The sequence below is a fragment of the Brassica oleracea genome, chromosome C8, assembly GCF_000695525.1.
Source record: "Brassica oleracea var. oleracea cultivar TO1000 chromosome C8, BOL, whole genome shotgun sequence".
Taxonomy (NCBI): domain Eukaryota; kingdom Viridiplantae; phylum Streptophyta; class Magnoliopsida; order Brassicales; family Brassicaceae; genus Brassica; species Brassica oleracea.
The window spans coordinates 7,236,544-7,251,499 of NC_027755.1; the positions used below are offsets into that span (position 1 = coordinate 7,236,544).

The 14,956-nt window shown below is 34.9% G+C and overlaps 2 protein-coding genes across 2 annotated transcripts; one reads left to right on the forward strand and one right to left on the reverse strand.

Moving 5' to 3' along the window:
* Positions 1-210: 210 nt before the first annotated feature.
* Positions 211-1,584, reverse strand: LOC106307810 (50S ribosomal protein L21, chloroplastic). Its single transcript, XM_013744873.1, has 5 exons — positions 1,189-1,584; positions 931-1,011; positions 757-858; positions 600-674; positions 211-445 (listed from the first exon to the last, which is right to left on the reverse strand). Exons 1-5 carry the CDS (start codon positions 1,465-1,467, stop codon positions 371-373), a joined length of 612 nt encoding a protein of 203 aa, XP_013600327.1. The 5' UTR covers positions 1,468-1,584; the 3' UTR covers positions 211-370.
* Positions 1,585-3,649: 2,065 nt separating this feature from the next.
* Positions 3,650-4,879, forward strand: LOC106308562 (ABC transporter F family member 4-like). Its single transcript, XM_013745717.1, has one exon. It carries the CDS (start codon positions 3,650-3,652, stop codon positions 4,877-4,879), a length of 1,230 nt encoding a protein of 409 aa, XP_013601171.1.
* The last annotated feature ends 10,077 nt before the right edge of the window (positions 4,880-14,956 follow it).

Sequence of the window (14,956 nt, forward strand, 5' to 3'; positions counted from 1 at the left end):
GATATTTTGATGGTGACGTTAGGGTATAAGATACCCCTTTATCAAGTTTAGAGAGGACCATTCTTTTGGTTAGGAACTCTATTTCCACTCTTACGGAATATTCTTCTATGATCTGAGGACACACCGTAGTGACTGTATCAAGTATCAACTCACAACTCTATGATATATTCAATACGTCTAGACGGATAGATGGAGACTTGAAATATGGGATAAGAAATGGCAGAAGTGAGTATATATTAATATACTGCATCTTAACATACTCAACAGAAATGAAATGGTCTGGTCTTTCAGAAGTACATAGAAAAGATCAGAAAATTGAACATTCAAGAAGCATATTTTTTTTTCAAAGATCCTATACTTCTCTAGACATTTAAACAGCAACGTTGGGTGACGCTGGATACTCTTCGTACCCTGTGATTCCTGTAATCCTAATCCTCGTATTTGGCTGCATTATCAAGACAAAAATCACAATGCAATTGTTATTATTTACAGTTCTATGTGTACCAAATCATACGAACTAACTGATACTAGTATGTGCGGATTACATTATATCTAGCTAAAGGAAAAGATGACTTTGAACAACAGAGAGCAGTGAATACCTGTCGGTGACCGATATTTCTGCGGTATTTCTTCTTGGGCTTGTACTTGAAGACGACTACTTTATCATTCAGACCCTGCAGCAACACAAAGACATTGCAAGTTAGCGGTCGAAAAGACACCACTTAAACTCAAGAAAGACTTGGGTATTGATTTTACTTGATTTTCCACTACAGCATGCACAGTAGCATTGGTAACAACCGGTTTGCCGATGTAAGTATGTGTCTTTGTGCCGACAAGCAACACTTTGTTCAAAACAATCTGCACAAGAGAGATGAAAAAGTTTGAGACCGCAAACGACACTGTTAACATAGACAAAATGTGTTCCTATACCTGATCATCAACATTAGCATCTTTGAGCCGCTGAGTGTAGAGATATCTCCCTGGGAAAACAATGTATTGGCGTCCGCCAACCTGTTGAATCAATGAGATAATGAAAATTTCATTACACAAAAGGCTTTAAAACACCACTTTAGAAAGCAAAACTGTTCTTGTAGATAAGCTCTCACTAAAACACAAACCTTACTCACAGAGTCTCCTGAATAAGTCTAAATCAAACAAAAAATAGGAATTGCTAATTCAGTAGCTAACCATAACAACGGCGAAGATCTGTTCTCGTTTAGGTTTATCATCTGAGACCACCACAGCTTCAATATCGGTAGTCTCCGGTTCAGCCACGATGGCTGATTCGGCGAATTTCGGAGCGGCGGGGAACGCGGGTCGAGACGTAGACGCAGCGGAAGTAGAAAGAAACCCAATTGTAGGTCTAGCCAGACTCAATGAAGGCTTAGAGAGGGAGCGCGGTGGAGCGACACTGCAATGAGCAGAGAAAGCAGAGCAAAGAGAAAGCGTCGCTGAGGGAGAAGCCATGTTGTTTTTCGCCGATAGCTCTAAGCTCAGAGTCCGAACTAAGAAGAAGCTCGAGAGAGAATAAATCGGCGGTGTTATCCTATCCACTTACTATTAAATTACCAGTGTAACCCTTTTACGTCAAATTACCAGTGCAACCTTATCTTCTTAACTCTGAATGCCCCTCCCTCTCGATTACAAATGTTGATTTCACCCTGTAATAAAAAATAATATATTTTTTATCTTTTTTTTTATATATAAAATCCGGTAAAACCTGGTTAAAAACGTTAGAGACCTTAATGAAATCAACTTATTACCAACCCGACCCAACCAAACTAAATCGGGTCGAACCCGATTCCTAATCTCTAAACGACGCGTTTCGTCTCTCTCCACCTAAATCCCGTCTCTCTCCGGCTCCTCTCTCTTGCGATTACGAAACGGAACCCTAGCCTCCGTGCGTCGTGGCCTTCTTCGTCGTCCTCCTCCGTCTAAATCGAGAATCCATCAATCTCTCCCTCTTATTTCTCGGGTCTCAACTCTCTATTTGTAATCGTTTGCAAGTTAAACCCGAAATCCTAGAGTCGAGAACCGCTTCGTTTCTTCTTCCTTCTCTGACGAAATCTAGTCTCCATCTTCGTTCCTTTTCGTAAGTGAGAAGTTTCCTTTGAGTATTACATTTTTGAGATGTCTTAATTGATGTTTGCTATGCGGTTTGCATTTGGAGTAATTTACGGTGACTTGTTGTGTTTGTAACTTCTTGTACAAGAAATGAAGGGCCGAAAAAGAAAGAATCCATCTACTACGTCCGTTGGAGTCTCCAGTAGAACTAGAGCTAGAAAGGCGGTCTCAGATGGGAATGAGCCGGCAAGAGAAACGACTGTAGTTTCGCTCTCTGTTGATTCTGAAAGTGAAGACATGTCTGCTGTATCATTTAAGGTAGCTTTTGCACTCATTTTAATCATTGTCAGTGAGAAAGTATACTAGTTTTAGTAGTAACGAATGACTAATACATATATATATTATGATTGCAGGCAAAGAAATCACCGCAGCCCCTTGAATTATACTTCAAGAGCACAGAGTTCACGAAGACTTGCAAGATTCAAACCAAGTGCTTTGTGAAGAATACAGTGGACGTGATTAAGAAGCTTAAGGAGGAGGTTAAATGGTTCACAAGCGATCCTCAGTTTCGTCACTTCTTCCACATGTCTGATGAACAATACCTGAAGCTCCAAGGAATGTGGATGTTACTCTTGCGCACCATTTCGACTGAAGAAGAAGATGTTGCTTGGTTTGGGGTGAATGGTGTGTCCATCCGCTATTCTATGAGGGAGCATGCCCTCATCTCGGGCTTAGACTGCCATAAGCATCCGAAGAAATATTTGAAGCTCGAGAGTACTAAGTTTGTGGATTATTACTTCGGTGGACTAAAGAAAATCACCATAACTGATGTGGAGCACAAGCTGTTGTCTATGAAGACGCCATGCAATGATAGATTGAAGATGGCTGTCTTGTTCTTCCTTGGTCGGGTTATCAGAGGACAGGCAAAGGATTCCGGACCAGTAGACCCGTTCATCTTAAGGATCGTGGAAGATTTGGATGTTTGCAGAACATTTCCTTGGGGTCGTCTGACATTTGAAGATGCAATAAAGAACCTTAAGCATATGATGGAGCTTCTGAAGGGTGAAGTGCACTCGGCATGCGGCTTTCCTGGATTCATAATTCCATTAGAGGTAAAGCATACAATTTAGTAAAATATTAGTTGTTTTATAACCGTAAATCCGATAGCGCTACAATATTTGTGTAGATTTTGGCTTTGAGTGTATTCCTAATCTGGGGAAAAGATTTCGACTATCTGCAGACAGACCTTGTGAAGATTGTCCTAGGATGTTCAAGAGCCGGTTTACAAAGAGTAGCATGAAGAGCTATCCTTTGGAAGATATATATGCTGCACTTGGACACACAAAGGTATATGTATATATACTTTGTAGTAGAAACTAGAAGAATATAATAAAATTTAAACTGATTTTCCTTTTCCGTTTTATTTTCAGGTTATTAACAGTGTGTTGGTGCCAACTGTGGGTGAGAAAATCATGCTGGCTCGAAAAAGAACCAGCGACAACTTAGAAGAAGGGCAAATAAAATAAAAGAAAGACTGACTTCTATTGAGAGCAAGAAATATGAGAAGAAGAACTATGGTGAAGATATGGATTTTGGACAGTGGGATGATAAGGATTATGGTAAAGCTGAAGGGAAGGAAAACAATGAGAAGGCTAAGGAAGACAAGGGAAACAGTGAGTCTAGCGAGGAAAAGAATGTAGTCTCGGGTGGAGAAAACAGTAAGGATGGTGAGAAAGACAAGGGAAACATGGAGGATAATATGGAACAAGATGACGAAGAGGAAGAGCAAGTTGTTGTGAAGAAAGGGACTGGAAGCAGTGAAGAAGAGAAGGAGAACGAGGCTGATAAAACAGAGCTGGGAACTAGGGAAGAAGATGAGGTATCTGAAGAAGATTACGATACTGGGGAAGAGGCTGAGAAGAGGAGAGTAGAGGCTGATGCGTTATGGAGGAGTATTCTTTCTGAAGAGGCTGAGTATCTAGAGAAAGAGGCTGAGAAAGTTGCCAAGGGAACTCCTACACCACCACGTGGTAGACCGAAGAGATTGGCCGCGAGAAAAATAGGAGAAATGGTGGAAGAAGAAAAAGCAATAGAGGAGAGTCCCACCGAGAAAAATGCTGGAGAAATGGTGGAAGAAGAAAAAGCAATAGAGGAGAGTCCCACCGAGAAAAATGCTGGAGAAATAGTGGAGGAAGAAGAAGTTGTGGAGGAGAGTCCCACCGAGAAAAATGCTGAAGAAATGGTAGAAGAAGAAGAAGCAATAGAGGAGAGTCCCACCGAGAAAAATGCTGGAGAAATGGTGGAAGAAGAAAAAGCAATAGAGGAGAGTCCCACCGAGGAAAATGTTGAGAAAATGGTGGAGGAAGAAGTTGTGGAAGAAGAAGCTATGGAAGAAGAAGCTGTGGAAGCAGAGGAAGCTGCGGAAGAAGCAGATAAAGTGGTTGAGAAAGAGGGTGAGACAGTTGTCGAGGAAGAGGGTGATAAATACACTGATGAAGAAAAGCAAATGTGGGCCTTGGTCGTTTACAAGGCTAGTGAGGAGATGGCGGATGGGACCAATGAGGTGAGGAGAGATGGAACCAATGAGGTGAGGACAGGGTTCAAGCTTAGGTGCAAACAGAAGATAATGATGTATGGAAAACCAATGAAGGTTACAGCTACGAAGAGGCACATACCAAGTAACGAATCAGCACCTGTGATTGCACGTACGCCAAGGGAGAAGAGAAAACCTCAGTGGCTGCAGAGTCCCTACACGCAGGTGAATACCGAAGACATTGACGGGCCTAAGAAGAAGCGTAAAACAAAGGCTAAGTAGGCCTTTGGAAATTATTTATGTATTTGAAGTATTTAAAACTTGGTATGATGTTTAAACTTGGTTGTAGTATGCTTTTGGATGTTTAAACTTTGTTGTATTATGCTTTTTGGATGTTAAAAAACAGGTTTGGAAACTGTTTTCAAGTAAGGCTATGTCCAAAAATGAGTTAGATGGATAACTGGTTTTACTACTAGGTTTACTAAGGCCAAAAAAACACTTGGTAATACGAAAATATACTCATAGCACATGTTAATAAAGTACTCATGTAAAACGTGCAACCGTTATATACATAAATATAATATTCAAATTATACTTAGTAATTCTTGGTATTCTTCAAAGAGTTAGTAATACTACCTTACACATAGTAATTCTTTGGCAATTTTTAGGTTTTTCTAGTTAAACCCGTAGAATATGAAATTTGTTTTAGTAAAACCAATGATTTTACACTACGATTATCATCAAAGAAAACATTTGCAGCAGAAATTTTCCAGGAATATGTATTTTGTTAGATTTTCCTAACTATAGTCTAACTATTCACACACTAACAATATAAGTTAAGGGAGTTTTTTAGAAAACTGAATAGGTTTTTCTTAAACAATTGAAAATAATAATCAAAATAGTTTTAATATACATATTAATCATATATAGTCTACGAATTGAAAATACTCATGAAAAATATAAGGGTTCTATATACTAAACATATATACTCATACTAATATATATGTAGTCCAAATAACACATAATAAACTCAGTAATCCTAGTAGACCAAATAACACATAGTAAACCCAAAAAATCTAGTAGTCCAAATAACACATAGTAAACTCAGTAAACTCATTTGTCCAAAAAACACATAGTAAACCCAGTAATCCTAGAAATCAAACACCTGGACCTGCACCAATTCCACATTCAAAATACGCTCCCGTACCTCCTCCTCTCGCTCTTCCTGTGCCGCTGGAACTGCCAGCGCCGCTGGTACTGCCTGTGCCGCTAGCGCTGCCTGTGCCGCTGGCTCTACCTGTGCCGCTGGCTCTCCCACTCCCTTTGCCTCTTTTTCCTCTTCCACGAGATTCTCCTGCCGATGGAAATCTAGTTTGCTGCGGTTTTCCTTTCTTGACTTCAAAATCTGGAGGAAGCACTTTCATTGGTTTAACTTCTTCTGGTATAATCCAATCAGACATATGAGGAACAAGATATATTGTCCTGTGATAAGCCAAAGCCCATTGCTCCACTAAATAGTACTTAGAACAATACTCAGCTAGATGAAGTTCCTTTCCCGCTTTATCAGTCATGAATGTGGCAGCAGCTACTGCATGGACACATGGGTATTTGTCTTTATCAAATTGCTCATAGCTACAAGTCATCATAGCCATATCAACGGTATAACGCTTCCCGTCACTTCCTGAGACACTGTACTCAAGATGGAAGCTGTTTAACTCGACAACAGAAAGAAACCCTGCATCAACACATCATTTAGACATTTCGGTTTCCACAAGAGGAACAAGCTTTAGTGCGGGTGGTATTTCAGCTGCCTCCTTCCTATGTATGTTGAACCATTCAGCCATTTTCCCGATGATGAAATCAAACATTGGTAGTATGTTTAACTTTCTCGCGTCACTAATAACACCATTAAAAGATTCCACTGAATTGGTGGTGTCAACATTGTACCTATCTCCTTCAAAGTAACATCTCGCCCATTTCCTCTCTTCAACACTTTTGTCAAGATACTCCGCTGCGCTAGGATACCTCATGTGAAAAGCATTATAAAGGTTCAAGAACTCAGCCTCTGTATAAGCGTGTGCGCAGTACATAAACTTAAACGCACAAGTGTCTCTGTTGTTACGGACGTGTACTTTAACATTCTGAGATAAATGCCATATACAATACCCATGAGCGGCCTGAGGGAACACTAGACTTACTGCTTTGATCAAGCTTTTGTTTCTATCTGAAAGAAACACCAATCCAAGGACATCAGATATCACTGATTTCAACTGTTCCATAAACCACACCCAACTATGCTCTTTCTCACCATCTGCAATACCGAACGCAATTGGATAGTGGTGATGATCGGGATATTGAGCAGTCGTAACAAATAGAACTCCACCATAAACATTCTTCAGGTGTGTTGCATCGACAATGAGGACTTTCCTCATAGCGATAAACCCTTCTATGCTAGCTCCCAAAGCAAAAAACAGATACTTAAACTTTTGGGCCTCATCCACAACCACTCGAGCTACTTTGCCAGTATTCGACTGCTTCAGCATGTGCATATAAGAATTTAATAAAGTATAACTCTCTTATGGACTTCCTCGCACTTTATTAGCAGCTAATTTTTTTTCTCTCCATGACGTTGTGTATGATACTTGCACAGCCACCCTGTGATGAACCGAATCGATCAAGGCGTTGGGAGCTGGTGTGTCTAAACTACCGGGATAATCTTGAGCCAAAACAGCTGCAACGATTCCTGGTGTGTCTCTCCTTCTATTAGGCAGTGTTCTTGTAGTAACAACAGAACATCTATGCTGTTTGATGTAACTTCTAACCGTCCAACAATCTGAATTCATCAACTTTGCAACACGCACAAACCACTTGCAGCCTTCTTTGGCTGCTCGGCATTTTATCACATATCTCTTAGTGTCCGACTTAATTACATCATACTCAAAACACTTCAGATGTGAAGCCGTCTAAATATGAACTTGTGCTTCCTCCTTGGTTCTAAATTATTGACCTACAGCCAAATCCATACCATCATCCCGTTCCTTGACAGCTGGTGTTACTTCAACTGATGGTCTTGCTTCTGTATCTTCAATCACAATCGCATCTCTTTTGGTGACATTATCATGCATTTCAAGTCTTCGTAAAGTGTGAGCACACCATCTGCTTCACAAGCCTCTCTATCAGTAGCCCATGTATCAGTAGCCTCTCTATCGGATAGACCGACATAGACATCAGCTTCATCATCCTCTTCTTCAACTAATTTGTTGAACTCCACATGTAGAACACTTCTACACTTCTCGTGATTTACTTGCAGTAGATAACCAAAAACATCTTCATCATTCCAGATATATGATAGCTTGTTCGAATACAATACCATTGGAAAGTAACTAACCTTCGTTTCCATCTTATATCCATTTACCTTTATCTTTCTGCAAATACGCTCAACCAAAGCAGAGTATGTGATCTCCTCCACTGATTTCTTAAACACAATCGTGTGAATTTCATCTTCTCCTTCACCATCTCCCGAAATCCATTTCATTTCGGCCCCATCCTTAATATAATATCCCCCGTAGTCAAAACAAATGATTGTGCAAGGTGGATTTTGCATTTTTCCTGAAATAAAATAGAATTTTAATTACATTTACAATTTCATTACCATTATTAGGATGCTTAAACTCTCTTACTAATACTTATTCATTTCATTTCAGTAATATACTTAGTAATACTAATATTACTAGTAAAACAGTTTTACCTTAGTAAATTTTAGTTATCATAGTAATACCCAGAAATTATGTTTGCACTAACTAATAAAATTTTTAGGACGATTTTGTTCAGATTTTACATTACCCATGATATATAATTCATATTAATGAAATTACACACAAAATATCATCGAAAATGGATATAAAATATACCATAAACCCATAAACATAGTTTTCAAAATCCTTTTAAATCTCTTAAAATTTGCATCCGGTCTTTCTTTTTAAACACTAGGCGAGATATACACTTCTTTTTAATAGTAGTCCAGCAAAAATTTCATCAAAATCAGACATAAAATATACCCGAAATCCATATTCACACTTTTCAAACTCGTTTTTAGTCTCTCAAAACTTTCATCAATTCTTACTTTTTTTAACATTACCCCTGATATACACAACATTTAAATGCTATTCAACAAAAAAAAAAAAATCAAAAACGGACAAGAATAACCTGTTTATGTTTATGAAGCTTCAAATTCGCTAATGGAGAGTGAGGAAAGAGAGCTTCACGCGGAGAAAGAAGGAAACTTGAAGACATGTGGGCCAAGTCTTCTCTGATTGGTTAAGGTTGTCCCTGGTGGGCCATCTTGGTTGTTGGTTTATTTAAGTGAATAAATAAATGAGTTAATAAGGTGGAATAAATATCTATATATATAAAGTTGGATTTTTCCCTTCTAATGACATGTGGAAGAGGAGTTTGTTGACATGTGTCCTCATGTATTTTTTTTGTATTTAAATTCTTCTTCTTTTAAATTATTGCAATTTTCTCCATCAATTTCTAATTGTGTATTATCTAATCCTTCTCATACTTATTGGTCTCTAAAATTCAAGAAATAAATAAAATAATATAAATATATTTTAAATATTTAATTTATTCACACCTAAAAATAGCAAGACTTTTCATCATTTTATTATTTTTACTAATTTTTATTATTTTATTTACAAATTATATTTATTTCACTATTAGTATCATAAGATAATTAAATTAAGAATAAGAAACTAAACAACCAACACATAAACTAAGAAAGCGGGCCGAAGGGAGAATAATAATCGAAAGTCCAAAACCACCAAAAAGCAGGAAAATATATGCCTAAAACACCGGAATCACAACCAGTAGCTAAAAAGTAAGAAACACTTCACAGACTAAACAAGAACATACAAGACGGCATGCAACTGAAAAACCACAAAGCTCTGGATAGAAGGGACTAAAGCTCCAAGAGACTAACTCCGCACACCTATACCAAGGAAAACATGGAAAGAAAAGAAACAACTTGAGAGAGGGAGAATGGAAGACAACCACCAAAAACTCAGAGACTAAACTTGAGACCAGAAATAACCTTCCAAGCCCACATAACATACACGAACGAAAACATTATCCAAATCTCGAGTGGCAAACATGGTGAAAGGGAGAGCCACCAGAGATGCGATGAAAGCTGCAAAGAGATGCAAGAATAGAGAGGGAAAGGGAGACAGAGCGAAATCAGAAAACTATGGAGCCGTCCTGAGTCTTTTTCCGGTGATGGTGAGAAGCACCGCACACCAGAAATGTAACGAAATACATAGACGGTGAGGGCTCAAGTTTAAAATATGGGGAGAGGGCAAAAAACATCTTAAAAATTATAATTTTCAAAAATATAAAAAAAATATAATACAATTTTGACGATGAAACCGTTAATCTTAGAATCAACAAATGCGTAGATGCAAAGTTATTGAAATTCAATATTAGTTTACGTTAGAAGCTCATTTGACTACTAACAAGTACTATACACACAACGACACATTATTCAAAAAAAAAAAACAAACGCAAAATATATTAACTTATCACCTACTACATAACAAACTAAAAACATCAAATAATGATCCTAACAAATAAAAACGATAACATAATTACATTATCTAAAACAAAATCATGCTCTTAGCAATAATAAAACAATATTCCGCGCGAAACGCGGACACCCCCCTAGTATTAAAGAAATGAGAGGCTAATTTGGTATTTGCAATGACAATGTGGTCCACAGAGGGGTATTGAGAATAGAGAGGGGATAAGATGGTTAGTTTTTTTCTCATGAAGGCATTTGGAGTTAAAGTCCTCAAATTCGCATCATGTAGAAAATTAACCGCAATCAAACTAGACCAGAACCGAACCGATTTTGAAAATCTGGAAAACCAAAACCCGATCTGATATAGTTTTTTTTTTCTCTCCGGCTGGCTGTAGCAGAAGTGCAGAACCGAGCAAACAAGAATTCATTAAATTTTGTTTTCCCTTGATTTGCAGTTTTTTTCCCTCTGATTGCAGATGAGTTAAACTATTATATAATGCCTAAATACTAATATAATAGCAATTTTAATTAATGTGTGTTTTTCAGTCATCTATCTTTTTAAAAACAGCTAATGCTGAAAAGTTGTATTTTTCAGTCATGTAACTATTTAAAAACAGTTAACGTTATAAGATTGTGTATTTTTGACAATGTGAATATTGAAATGGAGAATTTCATGTTTACCACTTTCATGATACCATTATTTATCTCTACTACTACTAAAGAGATATTTTCAAAAATATTTTTTGTATTAAGTGGCCAAAAACTCTTATATCATTGATCTCTCTCTATATATAATAAATAATTATTTAAATAAATAAATAAAATAATTAAAAGAAAATTGTTTTTTTTTTATGTTTTCGAATTATACTTTTTCAAATTCAAACTTTTTTATATATTTTTTTAAAAAATTTTGTTTCGAAAATATGTATTTTTATTTTTTCGAAATTTCTTTTTGAAAATCGAAATTATGTTTGAAACTATTTTTTTTTTTAATTTCTTAAAAGCTTTTGTTTATATATTTATTTTAAGTGTTAGGAAGCAACCGTCTTTCGTCGTTCACATGAATCAATGTCTCCCAGTTTGGTTTACTAAGTGTAGATTAGTTAATCCTAAGTTTATAAATGTCTTTTACCCTTAATTAAAAATGAGGATAAAAATTGTTAGTGTAAACATGAAAAGTGGTACTATGAATGTGGTATTTGTGGCAATTTCCCCTTTTGAAAATGGTTGTGGAAAAATGTTTAGATATATGTCTTCTTAACTTCAAAATATATTTGAAATCTCAATCGATGTAAGAAGTCATATTTTTCCATTGTAAAAGACATCCAATAAATACCAACAATTGTGTATTTTCGTTAAAGAAATGAAATTAGCTTTTAAAAAGTTGTCAAATTATAAACTATGTCTTTTCATGATAAAAATGCAATGAATTTTGTTTTTCTTTTGAAATGGTTTAAGAATTATTTTTAACATTTTAAGAATATGTCTTTTATTCTATAAAATATATTAATTTTAAAGAGTTGTGTCTTTTCATTATATTTTTTTTTTATAAATTCTTAAATATTTTCACACTTTTAAAATTAATTACATTTTTATTATGAAAAGAAACATTTCATATTTGACAATTTTTTAAACTAATTTCATTTTATAATAAACAGTTAAACTTTTGAAATTTATAGGAATTGTCATCTCAAATCTGAAAGGCCATGACTATTCAAATAAATATTTGAAAACCTATAAATAATTCTTTTCCATGAGTATTTCATTTCAATCTTTCACAAATTTATTAAAATGGTGGAAACAATCGTGTGCCCTTCTTTATATTTATCACGTATATTGTCATATATGCCATTTTACTAATACAATCAATATTAATGTAAAAAGACAGTTTAAATTTAGCTTGAAAATCTATATCTATCTATACTAATAACATGAAACTTTTGGAGGCTGCATAAAGCGTTCACATCAGCGAAAAATACTTCTTCCGAAAGATGCCACATAGTATTATTATTAAAAAACAGAAAATAAAAAATAAGTAAATGTACAATATAAGAAATATAAATATTACATTAAAAATCTAGCGTATATTATCATTTGATATTAAATAAATAAAAATTAGAATAATTAAATATATAATATAAGAAAAAAAATATTAGAATAAGCAAATATAAAATATAAGTAAAATAAACAATAAGTAAGTATACAATATAAAAAAATAGAAAACTACATTAAAATCTATCTAAAAAATTCATAATAAGTAAATATACAATATACAAAATAGAAATATTACATTAAACATCTTTCGTAATATTAAAACTTGATATAAATGCAGAACAATTAGAATAACTAAATATACAATATATAAATAATTAACAAGTACATATACAATAAAATAAATATAAAAACTAAATTAAAATTCTATATGAAAAATGAATAGTTTTACATTTTTATTATTTCCAAATATTTTTATACATAAAATATACAATATAAGAAATAAAAATATTACATTAAACATCTACCATAATATAATCATTTGATAAAAAAGTAGAAAATGAAAATAAGTGAATATAAAAAATATGAAGAAAAAAAAAGTAAATGTACAATTAAAAAATAAAAAAGTAAATTAAACATCTCTATGAAAAATGTATAGTAAAATAAATAATAAATAAATATACAAAATAAGAAATAGAAATATTAAATTACATATATATCTTAATACTAGAATATATAAATATACAATATAAGAAAAACTAAACAATAAGTAAATATATAATATAAAAATAGAAATATTAAATTAAACATAAAACGTAATATTATCATTTGATATAAAAGCAAAAAAAAATTAGAATAAGTAAATATAAAATATAAGAAAAAAATAAAAAAAGAAAATATACAATATCAGAAATGAAAAAACTAAATTAAACATATATCTGAAAAATTTATTGCAAAATAAATAATAAGTAAATATACAATATAAAAAAAAACTACATCTATCTGAAAAATGTATAGTAACTTTTGAGGTTCCATAGAGCGTCCAAATCAGCAAAAAAAAAAACTTCTTCCGAAAGATGCCATGTGACATTATTATTAAAAAAACGAAAATAAATAATAAGTAAATGTATGTTATAAATCAATTGATGGATGTCCATAACCGTCCCGGTCCATAAACCGGCCCATCCGCAGGAGAGAGAGAGAGGAGAGAGAGTCGGCCTATTGAGGAGAGAGAGAGGCGGCTACATCTATGTTTTCCTTATTCGTTTATGTTTATGATTTATAATCTTTCCTATTCTTGTATTTTCATTTATCTCTCTTGTAACCCTTATATAAAGGGAACACTTATTCATTAATAATATAGAGAGAAACTTACAGTTCTAAATCCTAAGTTTCACAACACGTTATCAGCACGATAGCCTCTAAACACCCTGAGCCTAAAATCGAAAACTCCTAAACCCTAATCCTAGCCGGGGACCTTAAACCCTAACCCGACGAACCCTAAATCTGTTCCAGCTCGCGTTCCAGCTCGTGTCCACCTGATCAGCTCCAGCCCCAAGGCGTTCCTGATCCTAGACGAACTCAGTTTCCCGTTCGCATCAGAGCAGCTCGCGATCCCGACTGCAACCGCTCGCGATCCCGACTGCAACCGCTCGCGTTCCCCGATCAACTGCTTGCAACCTCAGCACCGTTCGCGACCCGATAGGAAGCAGCCAGCTCGCGTCCGTTCCAGCTCGCGTCCCGTTCCTGTCTAGCTCGAGGTTCCCTCTTGGTGGTCCGGTTTCTACAATCTACAAAACTAAGGTAATTTCGAATTCTAAGAACATGAATCGAATCTGGTTGTTTTGTAAAGAATAAAACCCTAAAATATAATCTCTAAGATAAAGCCATAGGATAATAGATCAAACCCTAGATGAGTAAATCGAAGCTCTAAAAGTTCGATCCCCAAACCCTAAAATCGAGATTGATCTATTGATCAATTAAAACCGAAACCCTTGAAGGTTTTGAATCTCAAATCAAATTCCTTTGATCTAAGATCAAATTTTCGAAAATCCCTAAACCCTAATTCAAAAACTGATTAATTAAATCTGATTGAATGATTGAAATTGAATTTAATCATCCTGAAATTGTAATTGTTTGTTAATCAAATCAAAACCCTAAAACCCTAATTTTGAAAATCGATTTTGATTGTTTGAAATTGAATATTGATTGTTTGATTTGATCACCTAGAACTATTGTTAAGATTGTTTAAACTTGAATCTGAATGAATTAAGATTGTTTAGATTGTTTAAACATAAACCCTAATAACCGAGTCTTGATCAATTAGATGTCGAATCTGGAACTACATACTAGGTTAATTGTTCTAGACTTGATCATACTTGTGGCCGTGTGGCCTTGTTGCATTCATACCATAATTTGATAACATTGATTGATTGCAATTACACTTAGAACTTATTCTACGAATGGTATTGAATCAAACCAAGTAGTCGTGTGGCTTGTTCTATTGCTTGGCCGAGAGGTTTCTTGTTTTGTTTTCATCTCGTATAAACTGATAGAAACCATGTTAGGATTGCAATCACATAACAAACTAAATGCATAAGAGTGAACCGAATGCATCCATAGCCGTGTGGCCTAACTTGGCCGTGCGGCTTACTCATTGGCCGGAAGGCATAGATCTTGGTCGTGAGGCATTGTTTGATTGTTTGAACCTAAAACCCTAATCGTTTAAACTTAAAAACTATTACTAAAGATCTAAAATATTAATCTATGATTTCAGATGTCGAAAATCAACA

Excerpts from the sequence above, each read along its gene's own strand:
- LOC106307810 (XM_013744873.1), bottom strand. The coding sequence starts at position 1,467 with ATGGCTTCTCCCTCAGCGACGCTTTCTCTTTGCTCTGCTTTCTCTGCT. Across the intron at positions 859-930 it reads ATGCTAATGTTGATGATCAG|ATTGTTTTGAACAAAGTGTT; the intron begins GTATAGGAACAC and ends TCTCTTGTGCAG. Across the intron at positions 446-599 it reads GAAATATCGGTCACCGACAG|CCAAATACGAGGATTAGGAT; the intron begins GTATTCACTGCT and ends TTGATAATGCAG.
- LOC106308562 (XM_013745717.1), top strand. The coding sequence starts at position 3,650 with ATGGATTTTGGACAGTGGGATGATAAGGATTATGGTAAAGCTGAAGGG.